A 27,383-nucleotide genomic window follows, 5' to 3' on the forward strand; every position below is an offset into this window, starting at 1 on the left:
CCAAGATTCCTGCTCTTGCCGGCGGTCACGCAACAAATCAGTGGCAGAGCCAGGAGCAAACCTAGGTGGTCTGGCCACAGGGCTTGCATGCTGAAACCTCTGGCCTAAAGTCAGTGACAGGTCGCGGAAGGTCCTGTCGGGTGTGCCTCACGTGGAGTTCTGAGGCTAGTAGTGGGCGCGTGTCCTAAAAGTAAGAAGAATGAAAGTCCAGAGAAAATGGAAAAGGTCTCCTGGGGCCAGGGACCTTGACAGGGGCTTACTTAGTATACCTTGTGTGTCCTCAGGTCTTCCCCAGGCCAAAGAGTGGCTGAGAAATGCTGACCGGAATGTAAAGATTTCACGCACCCAGGGACTGTCTAATGACCAATGGAGTGACGGTGAGGACATCAAGTTGTCTTTGACAAAATAGGTACTTAAAATATCGCTAGATGTTATTTTAAGAACACTGTGACACGTTGATTATGCATGAACCAAGCGTTAGGGTCAAATGTGTCTGTTTCAGTGTGAGCGTCCATCCAGGTCAGTGGTGGCCTCACAGGCTGGAATCAGGAGGCCTGGGGTTCAGACCCAGCGCTGCCACTCAGAAGCTGTGTCACCCTGGCCAGGTCTTCCGCCCCCTTCGGTCTCAGCTTTCTCTTCTGAAGATCAGAGAGTTAGATTACCTCATTTATTCCCAACAGTGACTGGGCCCCGGTGGTGTCACTCGACTCCAACAAGAATGTCCTGGAAGGTTGTCTGCTGTTTTGGTGAGAAAGGTTGTTAACCCCCCCCCAGCCCCCACTCCCATTTTTAAGGCTTTTCTACCTTTTTGGCATTAAAATATCCTTTTAAAAATAAGATGATTAAAAAAGTTCAGTTGGCAAAATAAAATATTGGCACTCTGAAGTTGGTGCCTTCGGGTGGCTTTTTTGGATGTGCGTCTGGTGCGTGAGGTCCGAGTCTGGGTACCCCTGAAGGTCCCCCAGGCACCCTGTCCAGGTTGTTCTCACCTTGCAGCCGGCCAGGTAGACGTTCTTGATGGTGCTCGGCGTGAGTCCGCTCATCATCATGGCCACGCACCTGCGGAGAGAGGGCTGCTGACCTGCGGGCCCCCAGGCTGCTCTCAGAAAACGGGGCGGCTCCAGAGGTTTCCATTCAACTCCAGACGGCAGCAGGGGCCCTTCACATGGGAGGGAGGCTTGCCTGAGGGATATGAACACGGGGCAGGAGGACAAGACCAGCAAGGCCTATTGCAAGAGCTCTGGCCTGGGGGAGGCGAGGCCTGAGATCAGACCCTTCAGAAGGCAACCAAGCAGCTGTGACACCAGGGAGCAGCGTTAGCACTCGAGCTGAAGCCCCTAAGGTGTCGTACTGAGGTTTAATTTCAGCCAGGATGGCCATCTCTGCCCTCCCAGAGGCATTTTCTCCCTGCACAGACCACCACTGTGCTGCCAGAGGATCCTCTCACTCCGTTCCTCTCTGTGCACAAGTGGATTCAAAGAGCGACTTTCTGATGAAAATCTTGGTCCTTTCTCACGACTAGGCCTCACTTACTCATTAAAGATCTGTTTACTGAGCACATACCATGTGCCAGGCACCTGGTGAGGCCCTTGGGGTGCAAAAAGCAAAGCTGATGGGCCAATGAGACAATACACATTAAGTAAACATTTAGAAGATAACCACATTATTACAATTGTGTTAAGGGTTAAAAAGTTAAAGAACAAGGTGCCAAGGGAATGCAGAAAAAGGGGAATCTAACCTAGTGGGGGAAGGATCGGAAAAGTGACATTTAAAACCTGAAGGAGGAGGGCAAAGAATTGGCCAGGGAGGAGTTGGGAGACCAGCATTCCAAGAGGAGGAAACATCATGTACAAGGGCACTGAGGCAGGAGCAGGTGCTGTACTTTGAAGGAACATCAAGGATAGCACAGCTGCAGTGCAGTGGGGCCGGGGGCAAGACCAAAGAGGAGATAAGCTGGGATGGACAGGTGGGTGGAGGGGTGGATATGCTAGGCGGATGGTGGGGTCGTGGAGTTTCAGTGACTCAAACAAATTCATAGCGGATATTAACCACTCTTCAGCACAATTTTCTTAAGGCTTGTTCACATTACATTGTCAAACAGGGCTCAGAGAATAGCTACTGGGATCTTGTACTCATTATCACTCAATGGTTATCCTAAGCTCAGCCGAGATACACACTGCTTGTGGACAAAAGCTTAAAGGATACCCAGTAACTCTCGCACATATTCTAAAATGTATTCTTCAATTAAGCCAGATCAGCAGAGAGCTGGGGGGCTCATTACCACCATCAGCTGCATCCCCAAAGAATAGCTTTTACTGAGTTTTATTTTGGTGTGAAGACTTTGCCAATACCAAGAAAGAATAATATAATAAAATTTATCCTTGCATTCACCCTATGGATATTGTTGAGGACATTGATCATTATGTCACTTAGTGTCATCCGATGAAGACACCTAGGGTTTTATTACCAACGGTAGCTTTGCTTCTCCCAAGTCACTTATTTGTTTTTGTCTAACATCACTGATCAAGTTTCCCTTTTCATATTAGCTGCTAGGAAGCTCAGAGCCAAATGTGTGGCCCACCTACAGCAAGAGTGTAGGTTGTTATGCAACTTCAGCCTCTCTGTCCTTGTTTTTCTTTCCTCTTTTTCTTTTTTTCTAACTATTTTGTGCCCTGTTATTTTATGTATTCTTCTAAGTCACCAAAAGCCCTTACTAGAACAAAGCAAGAAATAATGAATGAATAAATAATCTGGTCATGATCAAGGTACTTTACCCCTATGGATCCTAGGATTTCCCTTCACCACAGTGAGACTGATCACACCCAGTTGAAGGAATTGTCTGGAGTATTGGAGCAATCTGGGCTGCATAAACACGAGACTCTGCTGTCATCTCTCGGGCACTTTGGCTGGTGAGATTGGAGTCCCTAGTGCTATATCTTCACTGCCTCTCGGAAGACCTGCCTCCACCCCTCCCTCCCACTGCCCCTGCCTAGCTCAGACCCCCCTCACCTCTCCCCTGGGTCTCTGGTACAGCCTCTCTACAGGTCTCCCTGCCTCCACCAGCTTCCGCCTCCCCATGGCATCCTCACGCTGTGGCCTGAGGGTCCCAGCAGAAAGCACAGAGGGGCTCCTGTCCCCCTCCCCTTCCGAGCTTCAGGCTCTCTCCTCTGCCGACAGAACCAGGTGGAACCTGCCCACGTGGGCTTCAAGGTCTGCATGACCCTAACCTCCCCACTCACCTTTCCCTTCATTGTTCCATGCCCCTCCCCCACTCCAGCCACATGGGGTCTTAGTGGCCGAGCATGTCCCCGTTTCCATGCTCCTCTGCCCGAAGTCCCCTTCTCTCTCACCCTTTGATGGCTGGAATCCTTCTGAGCTCAGCTCAAGTACCACCTCCTCTTGGAAGTCTCCCTGATTGCTTCTCCTCACATGCTCCCCTTCCTTTGATTTCCATGGCTTCCTTCTGCCTGGTATTCTGCCTCTTCCACCACTCCCCCATGAAACTACACACTGCCAGGAAGCAGCCCTCCCAGCCTAAATCCATCCCCTTAGTGCCTGCTGTGTGCTGGCTTCTGTTGCTGGTTCTGGAAATACCTGTCATGAACAAAGCTCCTGTCTTCCTGGAGCTCCTGGTCTCACTGTCAGCCGAGCTCACCAATCAGCAGAGGTGGAAACTGAGGCATGAATGGGGCTGTGCAAGAGGGTCAGGTCCCACCTCTCACCAGGCACAGTGTTCTTAGGTGCTGGCTTCCGTCAGGAGAGATGCACGGGCAGAATTAGCTGAATTTGGAGGTGGGATACAGAAATTCATGCTCCAGGAGGCTGACACCTTCGCCTGTGCTCTCCCATTCTCACTGTCAGACTCACTGGCCAGGCTGGGCTGGAATGGTCAGGCTTCCCAGACCAGAGGACACAAAGCAAGCCCTGGGACTACCCAGGTCACTTGTCCCTGGGCTCAGGGAGGGTGGGGGTTCCTACTTCTGGAAAGTCTAAAGGCGCAGATGGAATTCAGTCCTGCATGGAGGCAAGGAAATGCCCTTCCAGCCTTGTGAGCCTGGAGGGACCCAAGTGACCCTTAGGGAGATTATGTGTGTGTGTGCATACTCGTGCGTATACGTGCATATGCACGTGACAACCATGATCCCAGCAGTGCCAGTGCAGATATTGATGCGTGAGTCTAATGAACAGCACCCAGTGGAAACTGCATGTACACACTTCATCCCCTAAAGATGAACACCCTCAGGTATGCAGGATTCAGACCTAGGCAGCCACCTGGGTGAAATTTTGCACTGGCTAGGAGCTCGGCCGAGCTGACCTTGGATGCCTCATCCAGCACCTTAATTTATGATGCTATCAGAGTGACCTGGGGCACTTCTGTTCCACTGCGTGCACACACATGCACACACACACACCACATGCTAAAGCTTGTGCTGCCACACCCCTGCCAACTGCACCATCAGCCTCTCAAAGGCAGGCGAGACCCAGCCCAGCTGTGTGCCAGGCCTGCCCAGCTCTGACTGAGAATAGCAGCCCCACCACCATGATCTGTAGAATCTTGGGCACAGCCATCAGCCCAGGCAGGCTGAGATTCACTCATCAGTGGAATGATAAGTTTGGCTCATTATCTCCAAAGCCCTTCCTGCTCTGGCTCTCAAAGGAAGGCATGGGAGGAGGAAAGAAATGAAGAACCTGTGATTCTTGGCTCAGCCACAAGTAAGCCAGGCTGGGCTTCGGAGAGTAAGATGGGGCTTTGAATCTGGGCCCGAGGTCGGGCAGCCGAGGCTCCAAGACAGACATAAGGTGGCTGGAGGCCCTGCTCCAAGAGGAAAGCTGGCCTTCCAGCCTTTGGGTCAGAGATGTCTTCCTGGACAGCACCAGGACATAGCTGCTCAGAAACGCCTGCGTAAGGAAGCTGTGATTTAGTAGTTATTTATGTCACAAGGCTTTGCCGAGCTGAAGATGGGTGACACAGACAATGAAAGGGGCGTGGGGAATCTCAGGAAAACCCAGCCTTTTCCTCCATCACCTGCGAGGTCAAGGCCAGATTCCTTAGTCAGTCCACGACCCTACACAACCTAACCCTGCCTACGACTGCTGGCCTCCCATCTCCCACAGCGCCCCTCCCCACCCGTCTGGCCAGGCCGACATGCCAGAGTGCCTTTTCAAGACTCTGGTCCCCCTCAGCGTGTCCTCTGCTGTCACATCCAGGCCTTGGAGAGCCTGCATCCCTCGTGCACGAGGCCTCTGCATCCCTGACGAGGCTTCAAGATGCTCCAGATGGAGGCTCTGCCCCAGGAATGAGGCACTAGCTCATAAACGCTTGTGGGATTGAACCTGGCTGTGTGGACTCTACAAAAAGTGAGTTGAGACCTGTAAGGTCCCTGGGAGAGATCCTGCCCCTGCCCTCCACAGAGCCAGCTAATGTCCTCTCTTGGCTTGGATGGGAAGTCCATTCACTCATTCATTCATTCATTCTCTCAGATAAAGAAACTGAGGCTTAGGGCGGTGACACAAGCCAGGCAGACCATCCCTGCCCTCAATCTCCTCTCTCTACTGAAGTGCATCAGAAACCAGGAAATCAAAGAGCTAGAAGATGCCACCTCTGTGTTTAGGACGTGAGTGCAGTAGCCATACATCCCTGAAAAAGCCTGAGGGAAGGGACAGAACATTCTAGAAAAATTAATCCCATCAGTTATTTTCCATTTGGTTCCCTTACTCTTTAATAAGCATTAATGGAATGGAGGAATATTACAGGATACAAAAAGAGGGGGCAGTTCTAAGAAATGTTCCTTCTAATCACAGGTACCAGTTTTACTTGAAATTAACCACACATACACAAAATTTTCCATTTGGGAATCCTCACCCTTCACTCCTCCCTCACTTTACTCATTTCCTGTGTCTTGGAGACTGTTGGGCAGGAAGCTTCAGAGGTCAGGGAGCCTGCCCACCTGGTCCTCACTGTTCCCTGGTGTACTGGAGAAGGCCAAGGAATCATTCACAAAGGAACAGATGAATGAATGAAGGTGTGACCGAATAAACTCATGAATGGCTGGCCCTAGGAAACCCCGTCTGACCAAACGCCATTGGAGAGAAGGGGAGCAGGGACGTCAGGACTATGAATGAGCAAAGGACGTTACCACATCACTTGAGCAAAGCAGAATGGGACAGACTTAGGGGTGCAGGTTCTGGGGCCCCTCGACCTCCTTCAAGTCCTGGCTGCTCTATGTGGAACCTGGGTGGCCTTGGGCAAGTTACTCACCTCTAGAGGCCTCGGTTCCCTCATCTGTAAAGTGAGCATAGTAACATACCTCCTCCTAGGGCTGCAGGGATGAAATGAGGTAATCCCTGCAAGGAGCTGGGAACCACATCTGACCACAGCAAACGCTCCGTCTCAAAGCCCTTTGTGCCAACATCCCCACCCCCGACCAAGTCCTGTGAAGCAGGCAGGACAGGTGTAATGAGCCCCATTTCACAGCTGAGACCACTGAGGCACGTGGTGACTAAGGAGCCGCTTCCAGGTGGCTGAGCACAGACCCTGAGGCTCACATCCTGGGTTGCTTTCAGTGCTGCAGAAAAAGTCTAACGAAAACTGGGAGCCCAAGAGTTTCAACCTTCCAGGCTGCATTTCACTGGCTGCTTAGGTGCAGCAGAAACACTGAGCTGTCTCCATCGCTCCCCTACATTTCCAGCATCCACAAGTTCTCCATGAACGCAGGTAACCCTGGTCGGGGTGAGGCCGCTCTCACATTCGATGCCAATGCACTGTCAATGCCTCCTAGTCCTCACACCCGGACCCCGCTGATGGGCAGCCCAGGGAGGCCGCGGGGTCTGAGTACCCAGGAGAAAGGCTGTGCCCAAAATGGGCAGTTGGATTGATGGGCAATTTTGACTCCAATCTTTGCATGTTTCTCTCTTCTGAAAGATATACAATGACTGTGTGTAACGTTTGTAAAGATGAAAATGCTATTTACAAGGAAAAACAAGGTAGAAAATGAGTAGGAAACATGAGCCCTGAGATTGATGGGAAGTCAGCTTACCCTCAAAGGGCCAGTTTATGGGTGTGGGCACCAAATGGAGAGAGATTTTTTGAGCCCAAAATGAACACAGGTGAAATTGATAAGCACGAGCGGTTTGAGTGCTATTGGGAAGTCACTTTGTGCAGAGGCAAATAGCTCCCACGCATGGAAATTCCCCTATTTGCATTTCATTCCTGTGAGTCCAGAATCACTAGTTAAAATGAGCATGTTGCTGAAGAGGTAGCTCGGTTGTGAGCTCATAATGCCTTAGTGTGAATTAGTGTCTTGGTTCCTTTGCAGACTCAAAGCTGTGTGCAAAGAAATCCTGGATGTTCTAACCTACGGAAAAGGAATGTTCTAAGCAATGGGCCAGGAGGCCCCTTCCTATCCCGCCCAGGGCTGGCCCTGGCCCATGCCTCGCCACCATTCCTTACCTTTGAAACAGGGTGCTGAACTGGAGAATGTGAGCAGAAGCCAGCACACCCAGTATGTCGTCCATGTTTATCTCCGCCTCGCTCATGTAGAGGTTCTTCAGGGCTGTGGCAAAGGCTGTGGGGAGGCAGCATCCGAGGGAGAGAGCTGTCAGCAGGCCGCTCTGCACCCCTGAGTCCCTCACGCGCAGGCAGTGCCCTCCCTGCTGGATGCTCCAGTGTCCACTAGCTTGGTGGCCAGAGACACCATTAGAGAAAATGCACCTGCTCTGACCTGGACGCAGACACCACCCGGGCTCCCAGCTTCCCAAAAGGAGGTGAGGATGAAACTAAAGAAAACTGAGCTCCTGCTGAAAGGATGGTCCTGTAAGCTCGTCCTCCAAGTCTGTGCCTCAGGGGTTCTTTCCTCACCACAGGCCCACAGCCTGTGCAGGGAGGTGCCCACCCAAATATGCACAGAAGGTGGAGTGCATATTGGAGCATTTTTTTCTCTGGAGATGACATATAACCTACAGCAGATTTTCCTTGGAGTCTGGGGGTCTTCAGAGAGGTTAAGGACCCCTGGGAAGAGCCAAGATAATTTGATAGTGTGGGAACTGAGCTCCTGTGGCGAGGGAGCAGATGACCTGGTTCATTCTAAATTCTACCTGGTCCCAAATAGCACTGTGGGGCCATCCCGAGCGCTCTGAGGACAAACAGCCCAACCAGCGCTCAAGCAGATGATTTCTTGACATGTCGTATTAATACAGAAGTCTGTTTCTAGGTGGCGAGATGGGGTGGGGAGAGGGTGATGAGCCCAAGGGAGTCCCCTTGGGGAGGCCTCTGCTGCTGGAAGCCCACCAGCGAGGGGCTTTGGCGGGAAGGGGAGAGTTTAGCACTGGCTGGGGACAAAGGTGGGCCTGAGAGCTTCCCTGGGCAGTGGTGCCCTGGGAGGGCAGTGTGCGCCTGGAGGGCCATGTGCACCCAGAGCGGCAGGGACTTGTCCCTGGGTCTGTCTGAGAAGCCTGCTGCTTCCTTCCACCCCTGCATCCTTCACGCCTCCTTCCCAAGGAGGAGCACCTCTCTTTAGCAGCATTATGCCTTCTTGCCTCCCAACTTGTCCCAGCCTCTCTCCCCTCCTCTCTTTGCATCATTCAGGCATTTCTAACAAGGAAGCGCTGAACGTTGTGTGACACTTGTTTGCTGTGTTTTGTTGTTGTTGTTTGTTTTTTAAAATCTGGGAGGACCATCGGTTCAATGGCATCTCGGAATATGAAGACAGGTGTACATTACCAACTTTAGTCACCAAGGGGTCATTGATCTTCAAGGAAATGATCATCTTCTTTACGGGGGGTCTTTCTTTGATCTTCCCAGTGAAGTGAGCTGGTAAAGGAAATGTGATAAGGACGTATGGATGTGACAGCCACAGTGACTTGTGCAAGATACAGTGTCAGGCTTCCCACCCTTTGCACAACCTTGACCTTGGCATGTACCACACTGTAATTTGTTTGTTTTTTTGTTAAGTGGATGCATTTTTGAAATGATTATTTATTTTGAAATAACTGAAGACTCACAGGAAGTTATAAAAATAGTATAGAGAATTGCAGTGTGCCCCTCAGCCAGGCTCCCCCAAAGATATAACACAGCCACCGTGACAGTCAAAACTGGGAAACTGATGCTCACACTGCACTTTAAATATTTATGACTAGGCCCCTCCTTGCTCTCTCTTTCCCTCCTCACCCACCCCCGTCCCTTTAGGCTGTGAGCAGTTGGAGGGCAGGGGGTGGGCCTGGGTCATCTCTGCACCCTGACCCTGAGCACCCAGCTCAGACATGGCAGGAGGGAAGAGCACAGGGACCGCCTGCTGAAGGATGAATGTGGGACTGAGGCGTCCACCCAGTGGCTCTTGAAACTTTGTCCCACAGATCTCCAACCAGGGGACCCCCACCACTGAAGGCGTCCAGGAGGAAGGGAAAGGGCAGCCTGATTCACTGCCAGCCTCCCCCATCCACTCGGAGTTATTCTAAAATGTTAATCACAACACACACTGCTCTCAGGTCTCCAGTGGCGTCCTACACCCTTGGCACAAAGCCAAAGCCCCTCCAGTGGCCCCAGGATGCTCCCACCAGTCTCTGGTTCACTGTGCCCCAAACCTGCCTCCTTGAGGCTTGTTTCCCAAGTGAGTCTCGGGGCTCCCTCCCTCCCCCATCAGGGGCCTGCCTGACCCCATATATAAGGCAGCACCACCTCCCCCTCTCCCCCACCAACTGGCTTTATTTTTCCTCCTGGACTAACCACCTGCTGTTACTACCATCTGCTACTACACCATGGATCTGTGGGTCTACTATCTGTCGGGCACGCACATGGGATGGTTTACTTGCCACTCCATCCCCAGCACCCCGCACAGTCTTGCACACACTGGTGCTCAGTAAATATCAGCTGAATTGACAGAATGAATGGAGTCCATTGCCAGAATCCCAAGCCTAGTGAGCTCAAGGTTCCACATAATGAAAAACGACATGAGTCAGGAGCCAAAAACTATGTCACAGTTTGCAACTACAAAGACTGCAGGAAAAAGAACAAAGATGCGTTTTCCTCAGGCAAGCGAGGCGGCCTCCCCTCCCCTCACCAGGCTCACGGCACCGGCTCTGTTCAGGCTCTATTCTGCAAATATTTATTGAGCACCTACTGAGTGCCAGGCCTTGCTCCAGGCTCTGGATCATTTTCCTCTCCTGGATTTCTGCACAGCCTCCCATTGGCATGCTCCATTCTATCATTCACTCCCACTGGGAGGAGTAAATAAGATGATGCTGGTGGGTGCCTGACACATGGTAGACACCTAGGAGGTGGTCGTCAGTATCAGTGTGTATCATGCTATTTATCACGCTTTATCATCATTTGGGGTTTGCTTCTCTGTCCCCTACCCCGACAGTAAGTTCCCAGCACAGTGCCTGGCGTAGGCTAAGCACTCAACATTTGTTGAAGAAAGGAAGGAATCTTAGCTAGGGCGGGTAAGCGGAAGACAGAAGTTCAACCTTCCCTCCTTTTTAAGGAAAACCTCAAAATCCTATAGGAAAGTAAGAATTTGATCACATGCCTCTGAGATGCTCTTAAACCAAGGTGGTTCATTTTTAGTAACAGTGCCGTTTCCTTCTTGGATTTCATCCCAGAGAATAAAGATGCCCGGCTAAAGTACAGCTGACCCTCCACTCTTGGTGGAAAGATAATAAGCAGCTGGGACAGCCTTGTGTGGCCAATGAGGGGCTGCGTCTCCACACAGCCCGCCACGTCAGGGCTTGGTCAGAAATGTTCTCTGCTGCCAACTCCAGGACAGCAAGGCAGATGTTCTCAAGAACACAAGAGCGGTAACTGTGAGATGCACATACGATCCATCATGGTGGGATGCATTCTGCTTTCACAGGCATAGGAAGGGCTGGACCCACTGAAAATCGTGGAGACACAAGTCCCAGAGCCTGATGCAGTTGGTGGCACTTGTGGGAAGACCCTGGAAAGTGAGGCAGTCAGGGCGCTGGGGTTTCAGCTCTACACCTACCCCAATGTTCCCTAGTCAGGCCCAGCCTCTAGCGGGGGCTTGGGTCAGAGCGGCTGTGTTAGCAGGGCCAGATCTTCTCGACGAGACCATTCTAGACATGTTAAAGACCATAATGTTAACAATAACTTCATTTTCCCGTTCCAGATTCTCTTGCTTTTCAGCGTGCTCACTGTCTGGGCCTCCATGGCCTTTCATTGGCGGCCAAGTGAGAGCTCTGCCCTGGGCACAGGTGACATGGAAGGAAGAGCTCAGTGCCACTCTCGATGACCCTGGACAAGCGCTTAGGAAGAGCGAGGATCGTGAGCAAGTACGAAGGGTGTTTTGCGGCTGTGGGAATGCCGCAGCCGCGCTCGGCTCCCAGCTCAGCCGGGAACGGCTGAGTCAGACGCTTTGTGGCCAGGAAGAGTCCGGCTGGCAGCCGGGGCCTCTCTCCAGGCTCAGGGTGGGGCAGCGATTGGGGGCCCTGGCAGCCTGTCTGGTTCTGGAATAACAAGGCTTTGCTGCCACATCCTGGAAATGTAATCCCATCCTGACTGGCATGCTGGCTGGCTTGGGAAACCTTAAATTTTCCATGACACCTGCTTATGAGTTGTTGTTCTGAGGCGATGCCAACCTGTTACCCAAAGAAGAAGTTGGCAAGGCTGCTGGAGAAGAGCTTATGGGACAGATAAGATGGGGATTATTAGGATTAAAAAAGGAGAAAAAGAAGAAAGGAGTCACTTAAATACTTTTTGGAATGAGGTGGAATTAAGGAAAGGAAAGGAAAAATAAAATCGATGTACATGTGTAAACCTCTACCCAGCACACTTAGGGTAAACAAGCCACACACGTCAGAACTATGCCTCCTGCCAGAGAGCCCCTCAGAAGACTCAACACAACCCACTCCCTCTTCTCAAGAAGTAGGGAGAGTCTCTGTCTCAGCCGGCTGGACAAGATTGGGTTGTTAAGAGAAAAATGGCTGACACTTCCTGCGTGCTCACACACGCCAGGCATTGTTCTAGAACTTCACGCCTACACCTCTAGTCTTCAACGCAACACAGTAAGAATTGTTGTCCCCATTTTATACCGGAGGAGACTGAGATGAGATCCCGTGATGAGGTCATACCACGAGCCTCACCCTTAACTGCCAAAGCGCCTAAAACAGATAACCAAATGCCCAGCCGGGGTCTCTCAAAAAAGGGGGTGTTTGGGCCTCCGCGCTGGTGCCAGTGAGAAAGTACCTTGCAGAAGCTTCTCCAGTTCCTTTACGGGGCTGGTGGTGGCCCGGGCCAGGGCCCCCAGGTAAAGCTTGGTCAGGGTCTTGGACTGAAAAAGCTGGGGCTGATGGAGTTCCCATTTAAAGCCCAGGCATTCGAGAATCACGTCTGAGGAGAGAAAGAGATGCTGAGCAAACAACTCAACAACGGCCTTTCCCGGAGACCCCGCAACTGCTTCTCCCATGTTCTCCATCGAGGATGACAGTGGGGACCTTTGGGGCTTACTGGCTCCCAGGGGATGTCACAGGCAGACTCACAAGGTAACACAGAAGGCAATGAACATCCAAGGGAGCTGTTGACCAACAGCTGCAGGACTTCAGAGGCACATGGCTACCTTCCAGTTTGGGGAATCGGAAAAGCCTTCATGGGGCTGGGACGCTGGCTGGGACACTCCTGGGGGCCTCCTCTTGCCTTCCCCATTATGGGTTTTCTCAGCCTTTGCACTGCTGATATTTTGGGCCAGATAATTCTCTGCTGTGGGGCCATCCTGAGCATTGTAGGATGTTAGCAGCATTCCAGTATCACCCGTCCCCATAAGTTGTGACAACCAAAAATGTCTCCAGACATTGCCAACTGTCCCCGGGGGAGCAAAATCACTATCCACTTCCCTGTTGAAAACTCCTGGGCGATGAGTGCCTAATTATTAGCCACTTGAAAGGCAACAGCAAAGTGCAGTACAGTAAAAGGGCTGTCACCAGGGAGCAGAGTCCTCGTGAGCATCTTTGCTCGAGGGAATGGGGATCATCAGAAAGCCCAGCTGGGAGGTGGGAATTGAGATACAGAGTAAAGACTGTGAAGGGCTGTATGCGGGGAGTCTCACCGTGGACAGCACAGGTGACGACAAATAGAGAGGAGAGACTTTGATACGAGGCCAGATGGAGGATCCGAGGATGCCAGGCCAGGTGAGGCATGAGGGGCTGTGGGTAGGAGGGCTCTGCAAGCTGGACCCTGTGTTAGCACAGAGCTGGGGGAATGGGGTGGTGCATGGGTGATCCCCCAAACCCTAAATCTCAGTATCAGACAGGACCTCGAGGGCCACTAGCCCTTCGACTTATTTCTTGACCTTGCTGTTACTTTAACCACGTGACCTTGGGTACCTGCGTCTTCTCCTGTTATTCTTATTGTTATTCACTAACTCCATGATACTGTTTGGTGCTGGGGTTTAGAACCTGGGCTCTCATCTCAAATCTTGGATCGCCTCAGGTGATGGTCTGGTTGTGCCAGGTTAGAAAGAATCTCACCAGATTAGGGTGACTATAGGCAGAGGAATGTGGATAAAGCGTGTCCCCTCACTGCACATCCACTTCCTCTTCCAGGATGGCGAATGCATGGCAGACATCCCAACCAATCCCGGAACTCTTTCTCCTGGGCCAGGAGACGGCCTCAGATTCCTTCTCAGGGCCCCCAGTCAACCAGAGTTGACAGCGAGAAGAAATCAATTAGCCCCTCCTAGGGAGGAGGCTGGCTCTGACCTCAGGTAGCCACACCGTGGGGTGGGGTTTATCCAGAAAAAGCCCCATTAAGGAGCTGGCCTGTCCAGCCTCCTCGAGGGGTTCCATGAGCCTTTTCCCAGCTGAACAGACCTAGTCTGGTTTTTGATCCTGCCTCAGAAAAGTCCTCTTGGGCAAGTGTCAATGTGACATCCAACTCATGACTGTTTAGAGCCCAAAGGGTTGGAGAACAGCTGCCCCGTGCTCGAAGGGGCTTCTGCTTAGCGTTCCAACCCAAAGCCTATTTATTTGCATCAGCACATCTGTCTTCATCATGGCCATTAGCATATGAAAATGTGATTGTCCAGCTTGGTTTCATTCATCGTGCATTTGACAAATATTTACGGGCACCTAACGTACGTTAGACCTGACCTTTGGTCTGGCTTCCTCCCATAGAGACCCCAAGACACCCCTGAGGTCAGAAACATTCTGCCTGAATCCACTGGTGACATAACTCACCTGCCTCTCCATTTTGGACGGCCTTGTTCTTCAAGTTCTCAGAGAAAATTTTCTGAATTTGTGAAACGTATAACCTCAAGGAAAAATACAAACAAAAAATCCAGGCGTTAATAGGACATTTTTCTCCAACTGCAACCTGTGTCCTTCCAGGACAGCCTCCCTGAAGCATCCACTAATCAACCTTAGCGTATTTCGCCCCATGAGAGTTTCCACAGGTCACCTTTGTCTGCCAATTTGATAAACCATAAGCTCGGATGGGGGGCTTGAAGCGTGAATTCCTGTTCTCGGTTTGTGGGCAGGCCTCACCGAGGAGGGAGTTGAGGCTACCCCTGGCTGCCTGAACCACACCTCTTTTGACGAATGTCTAAATGTCTAGCAGACAGCAGGTGCTCAATAAATATCTGCCAGAGAAAGGAAGAGAGGGTTCTAGGCGTTCCTGGGAAGTGAACTCATCAATACCTCTGTCTAGGGGTCATGCATGCCCCGGTCTTATTGTGTCTGAAAGCTAAACTCAGAATCTACCCTGAACCCAACCCTGCCACTCCACCGGGAAATGGCACCGGCGGCGTCCAGTAGCCCAGGCCAGCACACTGAGTGTTGTCACATCTTATCACTTGCCCAGATCTGACAGAATATCTTTTGAATTCATCCATCTCTCCTTGCCCTCATTGCTATGACCTCCATACAAGTTACGATCATCCCCCCCCAGTCACTGCCAGTCTCCAGACTCCAGTGTGCTCCTCTCTGATGCACACCCCGCACTGCAGCCTGAGGGACCATCTGAAATGCAAATCTGGTCTTGCCTCTCTCCTGCTGAGACTCCTTCAGTGTCTCCCCAGTTCTCCGAGGGAAAAGCCCAAACTCCTTAGCATGGCTAGCCAGCTCCTGCTTCTCATCCTTCTTCACTCTCCACTCCAGCCCTTCTCTACAGCCTGAACTCGCCATCTCTCGCTTCCATTCTCTTGGACCCATGGCTCTCTCTGCCAAGTAGTGCTCTCCTCGCCTTTCCACTTGACGAGCTCCTGCTTATCCTTCCAGATAAGCTTAGCTATTGCTCTCTGGGCAGGCTGGACCAGCAGCCCTCCCCACTGTTGCCCTGGGATTACCCCCATGAAAACTCCTTCCACAGTGTCTTGTGGTTGCCTTTTACCCACGCATCCTCTGCACTAGGCTCTGCGTTCCACAAAGACAGATTCAGTGTGTATTTACTGCTGTAACCCCAGCATCGCCATCATGCAAGTGCTTGATAAATATCCGTTCAATGATTGAATGATGACAAAGGTAAGATGCTTTCCCATAAACACTATTTTCATCCTGCTGAGCAAGGAAATGAAACAAAGTTTGAGTCACATGTCCACAGCTTGAAGACAGTCATCCCAAGAAAGCCAACCAGCCAAGGGAGACTTGATGACCACATCTAGTCACTGTCACCTTTGCCATTCTGTTTTCCAATGATCCCAGGAGTCCTCATGGGCCAGGGTGCACGGAGGAGGGCTTGGGTGGGGGTACCTGTGTCCAGAATAAAATCGACCACATGCCGCCCTTTCCAGGTGGACAGGGTGGCTACAAGTGACTCAGCCTCAGGAAGGCAGTGAGAGTTTGAGTTGTTTATCCAACAGGAGCAGTGGACCTGACCCAAGCCAGCCTCAATTCCCCTGGTGGTTTGGGTCATACATCTGGGAATTGCTAGCCCAGGTCAAGAGTTCAGACCATGGTCTCAAAATGGAGCAATGGGCTTTGGAAACCATGGCGCTATGCCCATGAGCTCAACTACCCTCACAAACATCCCTGCCATTGACTGAGCCAGGAGAAGCCAGACGAGAGAAGTAACCACACTGCTCTCTCCTGGTGTCACAGCTGCTTGCCAAGATATACCATTCATCATGCAGGCTCTGCAGATTCCAAGGCCAGGTTCATTTTAGGACCATTGGAAAAGTTAATGGAATAAATGACATCTGTGAGTTGTCCTCTTTACTGTTTGGGACTAAATGGCCTGTGATGAAGTGGCACGTGGGGACGTTGGGAATGTGCTGTTAGGCTGGGGCTCACTCTCCCCGGTCATGACCTATGATGGAGAAACAAGAGGGGAAAGGGGGAAATTCCATACATTTCTTACGGACATATAGACTTCCTACAGCAAGCCATCCAAAGGGCTTTTGGCTTCATATTTGCAACACTCTAATTTGATTTTCTGCCCTTGACTTTGAGTTTGGCTAATGGGATGTTAGAGGATGTGATGTAGCTGAAGTTTTGAAAAGCTCTTGTGCAACTTGGCTTGCCCTCTTGCCTTCTGCCATCACCATGACAAGAACATGTCCAGGTTAGCCCACTGTCTCAGGAGGAGGGTGAGAGGCTCATGGAGCAGAGCCGAACTGCCCAGGCAAGCTGAGCGTAGATTGGCTGACCACCAGATACACGAGTGGTCAGCCTGCCAGAGTGCCTACTTGCCCCACCCTGCCTCTGGACCACAGCTTCCCGCATCACCAGGGAGAGATCTGTTGTGTTGGAGGCAAGGCACTTTGATTTGCAGAAGGTGCTAAGAGGCAGAGTGACATAGGGGGTTGGCGGCTGGCAGAGCACAGGGCTGACACCACCCAAAATGAGATCACCAGGATCGATAACTAAAAGTGCTGCCCAGGCTGCAAAGATAATTGCTCCGTGTATTGAGCATCTACTATTTGCTAGAAATAACGCCAAGCATTTTTAACGTACTGTCTGACTTAACCCTCAAGATAACTCTTCAAGGGAGGCACTATTATTGCCATTTCACAGATGAGGAAACAGAGACTCAGAGAAGTTAAGTGACTGGTTAAAGGTCACAGAGCTAGTAGATGGAGAAGGAATTCCAAGGCTGTCTGATAGACTCCTTTTAATAGTCCTAAAGCTTGGCACCAACTGCCATTGTCCTTTGGCTTCTGTGCCCCACCCTCAGGCTACCAACCCCAGCTGAGCTCAGAGATTCCACAAAGGAACTCCTGGAGACCCCCACTTCCTCTGCCCAGCCACCCTCAGCAGTTTTCAGCATCAGTTTCCCTACATTCCCAGGCCCTGCTCCAGCACCTCCTGCCCAGCCTGGCCCTGGTGCTAAGGAACACAACGAGCTTTGGCAACAACTCTAAGGCTTCCCCAGGGCTCTAACCAAACAAAATATAAATTCAAGATCGTTCAAGGCTATGAATAGCCAATGCCAAAAGTAGCGACTCACAGCACTCAATTTTTCTAAGCTGTGGTCATCAGAGAATTTAGACACCAAATCCAGATGAGTTTTGATTTATTCAAATGTGCACCTGTGGGGTGGGGGGCGCAATGGAGCAGGGCTGGCCAGGGGGGTCTAGAAAGCAAAGATCAGGGTACTCGCTCAGCAAACATGGAGCGAGGAGCTCTTGTGTGCCCAGGGGTCCAGCCCGTGCTCAGGAAGATTTGACTGTGTGCTCACAAGGCAGATGCTACCAGCCCAGGGAAGGCAGTGCATCTGCTGAGACCAAGGCACTAGGGCAGTGAAGTGTCCCTTCTGCAACAGGGTCCAGCTCTGTGTCCCCAGGAGAGGCAAGAAAGGACTCACAATAAGAAGAAGTGATGCTCTGAGCCAGCTGCCTAGAATACTTTGGGAGTGAGGGGGAAGCCAGCTTCCAGTGAATAGGAAGCCAATCAACCGGGTGGAAACGGGCATTCATGAGAGGGGTTCAGACTCTGAGCCAGGACTAGCTAAGTTTTGTTCGTCAACAAATCAGTTGATAAACTTATAAGAGAATCCTGTTAGCATCCAACGTTCCCAGTGCAAAGGAGAATCTACAAAAAACATGGTCAGTCTCTCTCTGCACGTTTATCACTGCCCACATTCTTAGAGGAAGTAGACACACTGACCCTGTGCATCCCTAAGGGATGGTCCCAAAGGCAGCCTTCCACACAAATGCGCCTCGTGACAGCCCATCTGCCCAACCACAGTGGCCCAGCCACGGGGCACTTCCCAGAAATGCGGTTCACCCTGAGGGGCCCTTCTGGCCATGGGCCTGTGCTCTCCCTACCTGTGTGGGTTCTTCAGCGCCTCATCAAAGTCTATGCTCAAAGCCTTGCACAACTGGGAGAGTGCCAGCAGGTCCCCGGAGACAGGCTGTCTGGGGAGACGCCACCGGTTGGTTGCACCAGCGATCCTGCGCTCCAGCCGAGGTTTGTGCTGCTGGGGAAATAAAGAAAGAGAGGAAGTAGTGGTTTTTTTTTTAACCTCACATAAATGCCAGGTTTCCCAAATTGTACAGCAGAAAGAAAATCAAGGCATATTTTAAAATGGTGGTTAATTTTCAAACATGGCCAGTATTCTCATGAGCCATCTTCCTGGGGCTTCCCAATATATTGTACTCAGTAGACTGAGGATTTCAAGCTACACAGTAATTTGGAATTTCGGATCTAGGACAGCAGGTGCCAGAGGCAAAAGGCCAGGGAGAAGGATGGTTTCTTTGCAGGTGGCTCTGAAGAACCCACGGCAGGGATAGGATTATGCTTCAAGAAACGGTTCTTTCAGAGCTTATCCTAACAGGTGATTCAGAGAGATACCAAACTGAGGAGACCTCAGCCAGGGACTGTTTTTTTTGTTTTTTGGTGTTTTTCTGTGGTGAAATACAAAAGACATAAAATTGGCCATTTCATAGTGTGCAATTTAGTACATTTACAATGTTGTACAACCAGCATCACTTTCGAGTCCAAAACATTTTCATTATCCCAAAAGCAAACCTTGCCCCCATGAAGCCATCACTCCCAATTTCCTCCTCCCCCAGCTCCTGGCAACCGTTAATTTGCTTTCTGCCTCTACAGATTTGCCTATTCTGGATATTTTGTATAAATGGAACCATACAATATGTAGGCTTTTATGCCTGGGGTCTTTCACTCAGCATGATGTTTTATGAGGCATGTATCAGAATTTCATTCCTTTTCATGGCTGAATAATAGCCCATCGTATGGAGACCCTACATTTTGTTTATCTGTTCATCAGCTGAGGGACACTTGGGTTGTTTCCACCTTTTGGCTATTGTGGATAAAGCTGCTACAATCATTCACGCATGAGTGTCTGTTTGAACACCTGTTTTCAATTCTTTGAGGAGAGGCCCAGCTGGGTCATTGGGCAGGAACTTTAGACTTTTTCTTGAGGCCCCAGGGCATCAGCAATTTCCTTAAGGAAGCAGGAGAATACCCAGCACGGATATAAACCTGAAATGCGACGGTTCAAGGAAATCTGGCCAGGAAAAGTGCGTGATGAGGGACCCATAGGAATGGGTGCCATTGAGCCTAAGCCACGCCAAGCACCAGCGGGGTGGTGGGGAAACTGGGGCCACGGAATGAAGGATCTGAGTTCAAATCCTGTTATTGCCACAAACTAGTTGTGCGACCTTGGGCCAGTCATTTAACCTGTTGGGCTTCTTGGTTCTCATATGTAAAATGGGAATGATGACAATGAGGATGAGGATGATGATGGTGATGGTAGTGATGTTAAAATGATAAAATAAAATAAAGTTTGGGAACTATGTTTTAGTATAGTGCCTGGAATATGGTGGGTGATTGAAAACTGTGGAATCTGACTCTAGAAGCTGGCCTGCTGCAGTGTGAGACCTGAGCGATGGTGAGCTCCGTCGGCAGGACCCCGAACATTGCTCTTCCCAGCAGAGTCAGTAATAAAGCTGGAGTCCTGGGTGGTGCAAGACCCACCGCCTGTGGAAACCTGGTGATACCACCATAACCAGGAGCTCTGCTCCACCACCGCCTGCCCTCTCGTAAAGCCGACCTACTCACCGGGTTCAACATTTTCATGAATGACAGTGGCGATTACACGGGAGGGGGCGGTGGGGGGAGAAGCACCTGGAAGACAAAAGAGGTAAAGATTAAATTTTCAACACATTTCCAAAAGGTCTCTTCAAAATATTTTGGAGGAGATTGACCTAAAGAATCTATATTTTGGATAAAAGTAAGAATGAGTAAGCCTCGAGTGGGGGATATTTACCAAATCAAGAGAATATCTCATTTTTTTTTAAAGCACGTTAGTGGACAGAAAATTCTCTGCTTTGTGCTTGAAAAGTGGCTCAGATGAGACAAAATAGGCGGTAACCCACGATTCTTCACCCTTTACCAAAGGATGGGAACGGGGGCAGGGCTTGAAGTAGGCTGACCATATGATGTGCTACTTACGATGGCCCCTCAGCTCCAGACCCCTCCCACCTCCCAGCCTGGAACCCCCAAAGCCCCTCTCTACCCAGTCCAAGCAGGGCCGGCCACCAGGGATGCCCTCCTTGACTCTCAACCGCATGAAAAGGACTGGCCGCACTTACTGCTCTGAAGCCCCCTCCTCAGCACAGGTGCATTTACAGGGGAAGCTTCCTGAATGGAGGTACTCGCATCACTTCAGTCTCTGAATTACAGGATCCCTGGGGCTGTTCGTCTTCTGAGGCTGAATCCTGAGAGAGCTCGGGACATTTAGGGCTCACCCTTTTCTTCTTACGGGCCAAGGTGCCTTGGCAGGGGAGCTCACCTTTGGTGTCCTGGGTCGTCGTGGGCACCATGGCAACATCAGGGAGGTTCCGAGCACTTCCTGTCCCAGGCCCAGTTGCAGCGCAGCTGGGGGCCTGGGGGCCGTGTGGGAGGCTGTCGCTGAGGGGCTGCGGGAGCAATGCTCAGCCCGGGTGCACTTCCTCCTCTGCTCCCTCCTGAGCGGAATGGTGTCATGCCTGTTTCCACTTAGTGCCATGTGTCCTTAGAGCATCTGGGGAAACCCGGAAGATTCTCTAAAAGGGCCTCAGGGAGAACCAATCCCCCTAGTCCTCAGGCCTCATCTGTAAATCAGATCCGACCAGAAGGCCCTCAGATCCCTCCCAGCTTTGGCATTCTGGGGTCCTCTAATTTCTAGCTTTAGTGTCCAGAAATGTTTTGGCAAAAATATTTAAGTAAAAACCAGAGGGTTTTACTTTATTAAAAGCTGTGTCTGATGATTTATTTTGTGGATAGATGATTTTTAATCTGCTCTCTCTGGGAACTAAGAACTGACAAAAAGCTGGGGACAAGGCCAAGCATCTTCATTCTGGGGGGGGGGGGGCAGGGCGGAATCTTACAGTGTCCTCAGCAACTCGGTCTGTGACGTCCACGCCCTGAATTAGGAAGGGGGAGGTGGGGGCCGCATCTGTCGGGCCGGGGAAACTTGATCCATGGAAGTCCTGGGCCTCCACCCCGGGGCTCATAGAAACCCCAGCTCCAGTCAGGAGCCTGGAGTCAGCGCAGCTCGTGAGTCCTGAGGGCAGGCTTCCCTGAGAGCCTCCACGTGCAGCCTCTCCTGAGTCATGTAACTTATAAAGTAAAACAGGAAGGGAGCTGCTCTGCCCACTTGCAGTGGTATTCTAGAAACTATAAAACACCCCATAAATGGGGGCACCCCTGAATGTCCCTCCCTCCTCACCCTCAGATCTGCAATTCTCCCTCTCCAGACACCCACAGTCTGCTTTGCAGAGTAGTTGGTTAGCGTGGAGTGTCCTGTGTTGGCTTACCCATCCCTGCGTCCCCACAGAGCCCACCAACCAAACTCGGCCCCAAGGAAGCGTTCAACAAGCGTCTCTTGACTTGATAATTGAATGTACCAGTCCCTACCCACTGCCCTGCCTTTGCACACGGATGGGCACTCTGTGTGTGTGTGCACGTGTGTGTGCACGCACGTTTATGCATGTGTGTGTGTGTGTGTCTGCCGCTGTGTGGGTCACGGTCCACCTCAGCGGATGTCTGTGCACAAATGGATAGATTTGCTCTCTTTGCTGCTCTCTCCCTTTTCCCAGCTACCTGTCCCTGGAATGTAGTGCCCCACGTAAGATTCCAGTTAAAGAATTTGAAATCTATTGACTTGGATCACTTGTCCCTTCTGGCCAGCCCAGGATGCCCTCAGGTACCAATTCTGGGGCACAGCTGAGAACAGGCCCTTGGGCGCCATCTAGTGGCCACTCTAGGGAAGCGTCCCAAAGTGCTACACTCCCTGCCGTCCCTAAGCAGGACCCTTGGCCTTGACTGGGTCCATCACTCCCTATAGGGTCTGAGCTCAGGGATCCAGGGCCTTCAGCCCACCTTCAAAGCCCCTTGCACATACATCCCCCCAGAGCTCTTGGGAACCGAGCTATTAGCCAAAGTCAGAGACAACAAATGCAAATAAATGGAAATGGCCCCCTGCATGTTTCCTTCAAGGTCCCTTCCTGGTGGTGCCCAGTGTGCTGGGATGTGCTGTGACCCTGCCCCAGGGCCCAGACAAGTCAGAAATCCTAAGAGCAAAGGCCTTTGATGGCTCAGACACCAAACCTCATTGAGCACAGCTCTTAGCCAGAACCATCCTGTACCAAATCCCATGTCCCACAGTTACAGGGGGATTTTGGTGGGATGCCCGTCTTCTCGAACACTCCAGGGATGAGGAGGTCACTACCTTCCCAGACTGCCCATTTCAGTGACTCCAACCAGTCACCATATGGGGAGGCGGTGGGATACACTGAAAGAACACTCAGTTTCGACTCTGGTTCTGGCACCGACCAGCTGTGAGACCTTGGCACACCCTTACCCTCCCTTGGTGGGAAGTGTAGACCCAGAGCCCCTGGGGCCTGGCAGTGTGGAGTGTCTAGGCCTCAGAGGCTGAGTGCTGGCTCTAAAGACCACGGTTCTAGAAGAATCAGGGCCCAGGACACGGTATGTGTGCAGTGGGAGGCAATTGTGGGTACTCAAATCAGGATCAGCTGGCTCCCAGGGTGTGGGAGGCTGCTGTGCACCCGGGTCCAGGCCACTGCTGGGCGGGGGGAGGGGGCGGGCACTGAGGCACAGCATGAGCCAGGAGACAGGCAGGGGCTTCCACCGAGGAGAGGCAAAGGTGGGTGCTGTCCTCGAGCTGGGTCCTACACGGCACAGGGTAGGGTCTCAGTGATTAGCAAGGAGCACTGGCCACTAACTTGCTGTGTGACCTCGGGAAAGTCCTCCCTCTGACTCTGCGCTTCGGTCAGTTTTCTCCTCTGCAAAACGAATCTCAGACAAATCAACTCCTGGGCTCCACCCACTGCTGATTCCATTATTCCAAGACTTCCGGGTTAGCCCGGCCAGGGCTGGGAGGCGGTGATGACAGCTGGGCCAGGCCTGCTTCCCTCCCTCAGTTAAGCAATGCTTGAGGGTCAAGTTCGTGCAAGGTGTTGGGGATGAAACGGGGGCAAGGCGAAGGATGGGTGCCACCTCTGCAGTTTCATATCCTCACAGCACCTGGAATGCTATTTATTTAACATTTTTCTATAAAAATGGGCATAGCTTTTTACTTACAATTTTTTGTTATTTACAATGTTTTTAAAGTAAATTTATTGATGAAATAACATATTTGGCATGCTGGTTTGCTTCTAATATACATTATCTACATAACTATTTTTAAAAAGTCATTTGTGAGCTGCCCTCACAAATCATCTTTTATGCCGGGCACCTTGCTCGTGGGGGTTTCAAGTCTGCCCTTCTGAGGCGCACGGTGTCCAGGGTGATGGACAAGCCAAGGGTCAAGCTCAGCGAGCAGCAGGAACTCGTAGGAGGGGCAACCGACTGCATTAAGCTTGTGTTTTTATTCTGACGCTTTGACGTCTTGGGACCTTACTGACACAAGGGGACTGTCGCTTCTCGGGCTCGCCAATTCCTAGAGACAGTAAAGGACTCGTCTACATGTGAACCTTCAGATGCAAACCAACTGATCTGTAGCCTACCTCCCAACCACCTCCTTTACCGTGCTCTCACACTCAGGACCACTGTTCCCCAACCTAGTCACCCCAGGGCCAGGCAGCAGACACCTACAGAGCCCCTCTGCCCCCGAGCCTGCTGAGATGGTTCCGACTAGCCAGTCCTAAGCCTGCTCACCCTGCCTCACCTGTTCTTTCCTGCAGAAACCACAATAAAGGCTCCCTCTGCCTCCTGCCCGATGCTGGTGCTCCCTCATGTGGCCCTCTGTGGTGTGGCGTGTCCCCTCCTCTTGGGGAACTGTAACATTATCTTTTCAATGGCAGTTGTCTCCTGATCTGTTGCTTCACCAGACCTGAATGTTAATGAAACCTACATTTTGAAACACTAACCCAGGCCCGGGGGGGGTCCTTGGAAGAAGTGACATCAAGGATGAGTCCTAAGGGAGTAGCAATTAGCTGAGAGATAAGATGATGGGGCGGGGTGAGTGTCCCAGCTGGAGGGAACAGCATGTGCTGGGCTGGAGTGGAGAGGTCAGGACCTACTGAAGAACCAACCGCGCAGGCTCACGGCACCCCAGGGCGGGACTCGAGGAGTGGAGCGCGTAGATCTCCCAGGGCTTACCCTTTTGATCTCCAAATTGCATTTCCCAGCTCCTAATAAATCCAAAAGACAGACTTGTGAATTCTCCAGATTCTGCCATGGCTGTGCCAGCCCAGGGAACTCAGGAGTCCGGCCGGCCACGTGCACCAGCCTGGGGAGGTGTCCTGGGTCCACTGACTGTGAGGGAAACATGCAAAGACCAGGAAGAGCAAAGCCACTTGCTCACATCAGCCTAACAAAGCACACCCTGGGCCAGCCCACTGCCGGCCCCTCCACGGATCAAGGAGCAGGGGTTTTTTTGTTTTGTTTTGTTTTGTTTAGTTTAGGAAGATGAGCCCTGAGCTAATATCTGTCACCAATCCTCCTCTTTTTGCTGAGGAAGACTGGCCCTGAGCTAACATCCGTGCCCATCTTCCTCCACTTTATATGTGGGATGCCTACCACAGCATGGCTTGATAAGCAGTGCCATGTCTGCACCCAGGATCCAAACCAGCGAACCCTGGGCCACCGAAGCAGAATGTGTGAACTTAAGTGCTGCGCCACCGGGCCGGCCCCAAGCAGGTTGTTTACAGTCCATAAAAACAACAGGGCAGCCAGCTCAGACTCAAGGCAGGGCCACCAATCAGACTAAGAACAGATGTAAGGACCCCACAGGCACTAGGGTACATCCCCGCCCTATGCCTTCTCCCCCCACCACTTTCTGCTCAGACCTCCTTATAAAGGACCCTCTCAGCCTGGGGAATGTGGAGGACCTGGCCTTAAGGGCACCAAGACCTGGGATCGAATCCCGGCTGTCCATTTCCTGGCTGAGTGGCTCAGTCAACTCCCCAGAATTTTAACCTCTCTGAGCCTCCGTTTCCTTTTTGTTACATGGAAATAAAAATAGTTTCTACTAACCAGGTTGTTTCAAGGCTAAAATGAGCTAACCCCCAGGGAGCCCTTGCTGGTGCTCACATTTAAATAATTACCTTCCTCTTGCCAATATGCCCCACGTGTGCACACACCTCCACCCCCCCCCCCCCCCGCCCCCATCAGAACACCCACCCTGCTCTGGCCAATTTTTCAAGTGTAATGGAATGTCCTGGAAAGTAGAGAGGCTTTGCTAAGAAACCTCGGCATCCTACCAGCGCCAAGCTGGGCACCCTCACTCTGGCCCGGTCACCTCCTCTACCTGCCCCACGCGGAGCACCGATGGCTTCTCTCTCCTGGAGTCAGGGGCCTGGACTGGGGAGGCGTCCTCGAGGGACGCTCCCTACTGTGGCCTCAGCAGCTCAGATCTCACACCTAAGGAGCTGAGCCCCAAACTGGAAAGAAAAAGAAACTCCCCAGGGCCCCCCTCCCCAGGTCGTCAGTGACCACCTCCCTCTTTTCTATCTCCTTCCCCGCCCTACCCACTCTCTGTCCTCACAAGGCAGTCTTACTCTCTCAGTAAAGCCACCTTCAACTTGAGAGCACCAAGGAAATGCTGAGTCTGAAAAAGAAAACCAAAAATGATGTTAGAAGCTCAAGATTTCAACTGACTCGACAAACCGAAGTTCTAAGAGATGCTGAGAATCTCAAAGGTTGTAATGCCGGCTGGCGCATCAGTTGCTGGCTTCTCTTTCCACTCACTCAGCAGAGCAAAATAACTTAAATAGTCCTCAGCAGCCATCACGGGCTGAACATTTGCAAGCGTATGTGGCATTACATAAAGTGAGCGTAGGAGAAAAAGCAGCTGCTATTAACCCATAGGGTCCCGGAGGCCGGCACTCCGCACAGCGGCCTGTGGGTAGGTAGAGTGACGGAGGCAAGGGGTAGGTGGGCCTGAGGCCAAGCTTGGGGCCCGTGCTTCCCCAGCTAGGCCGGGCTGGCAGGCCAACAGTAAGAGCAGCCAACTGCCAGATCCTGTGCCCCAGAGCGTATACTGAGGCTGTGTGTGTCGGGCTTGTGTCTGTGTAGTGGTGGTGGGGTTATATCTTAGTACGACCTTAGTGGAAGGCTATTTGGCAATGGGCTTCCCAACCCAAACTTTAAAAATGTGTATAACCTTCAAGAAGGAGAAAAGCAGCCCGTGTCCTCAGGGAGCTGGCCGGCACTCACCGCCAGGTCTTGCTGTTCTCGTATAGAACACAGACAATTTCACAGAACAGCAGCGTCCAACCGACCACACTGTGATGGATCAAGAAAAAAATAAGACCACTCCGTAATCATGTCGGAACACAGACAGGACGTGAACATTATCCAAACCACAGAAAGGACCAAACATCCCTCTATCCTGGCTAATGGGTACATGAGTGACTGTTGCTTCTGTACTAATTACAGCTTTTCCTTAGTCTAGTCTTCTTCTAGATAAGATGTATTGAGATACCCACCCTGAGAAGCATCTCTGGCCTGACAGCATCCAGTGGAGCAAAGCTCTGCTTCCCCGAGTCTCCCCAGAACCACCTGACCCAAGTCCAAGCTCTCTGCCACAAGCTGAGACCCGCTTACTGAGATGCCCCACGGCTCCCCCTGGAGGGTGTCCCCCCGCACTGCACAGAGCAACAACCTGTTCAGTCACAGGTGTGCTCCTGGTGGCCTCTGGCTGGAGTACTGGCCACTTTAGGAATTCAGCCTAAGGAAGGACTCATGTTCACTAACGTATGTGCATAAGGAAACACACAGCATGCGTGTATAGTGACAGCAAAACGTTGGGACCTGATATAAATGTCCATCATGGGCAGTTGGCTAAATACATTTTGGTACACGGAACACACGCAGTCACTCGAAATGATGACAAAGAGCTCGATTTATTGATGCAAAAGTTTACCATAACATGACGGCCACATTACAGTATTAGGTGGAAAAAAACTTTACAAAATGGTGTGCAGGGCCCTGCAGAAGGCTGTGCCAGAGTGGCTCCACCTAACTGCAAA

At 51.5% G+C, this 27,383-nt stretch overlaps 1 protein-coding gene across 4 annotated transcripts in view; it reads right to left on the bottom strand.

The window, feature by feature from the left end:
* BTBD16 (BTB domain containing 16) overlaps nucleotides 1-20,749 on the bottom strand; it is a 45,655-nt gene extending 24,906 nt beyond the window's left edge. Inside the window, exons 1-8 of one of the 4 annotated variants that reach the window (XM_005602185.4) lie at nucleotides 20,499-20,749; nucleotides 19,966-20,031; nucleotides 18,210-18,361; nucleotides 14,185-14,258; nucleotides 12,200-12,343; nucleotides 8,720-8,809; nucleotides 7,451-7,565; nucleotides 990-1,059 (exon numbers count right to left, since the gene is read on the bottom strand). In XM_005602185.4, the coding sequence (XP_005602242.2) occupies nucleotides 990-1,059; nucleotides 7,451-7,565; nucleotides 8,720-8,809; nucleotides 12,200-12,343; nucleotides 14,185-14,258; nucleotides 18,210-18,361; nucleotides 19,966-19,983 (663 nt within the window). In that variant the 5' untranslated portion in view covers nucleotides 19,984-20,031; nucleotides 20,499-20,749. The remainder of the gene's footprint in view (nucleotides 1-989; nucleotides 1,060-7,450; nucleotides 7,566-8,719; nucleotides 8,810-12,199; nucleotides 12,344-14,184; nucleotides 14,259-18,209; nucleotides 18,362-19,965; nucleotides 20,032-20,498) is intronic. The other 3 variants (XM_014733033.3, XM_070258778.1, XM_023638136.2) reach the window with 3 other exon arrangements.
* Between the last annotated feature and the right edge of the window lie 6,634 nt (nucleotides 20,750-27,383).

Source organism: Equus caballus, chromosome 1, assembly GCF_041296265.1.
Source record: "Equus caballus isolate H_3958 breed thoroughbred chromosome 1, TB-T2T, whole genome shotgun sequence".
NCBI lineage: Eukaryota > Metazoa > Chordata > Mammalia > Perissodactyla > Equidae > Equus > Equus caballus.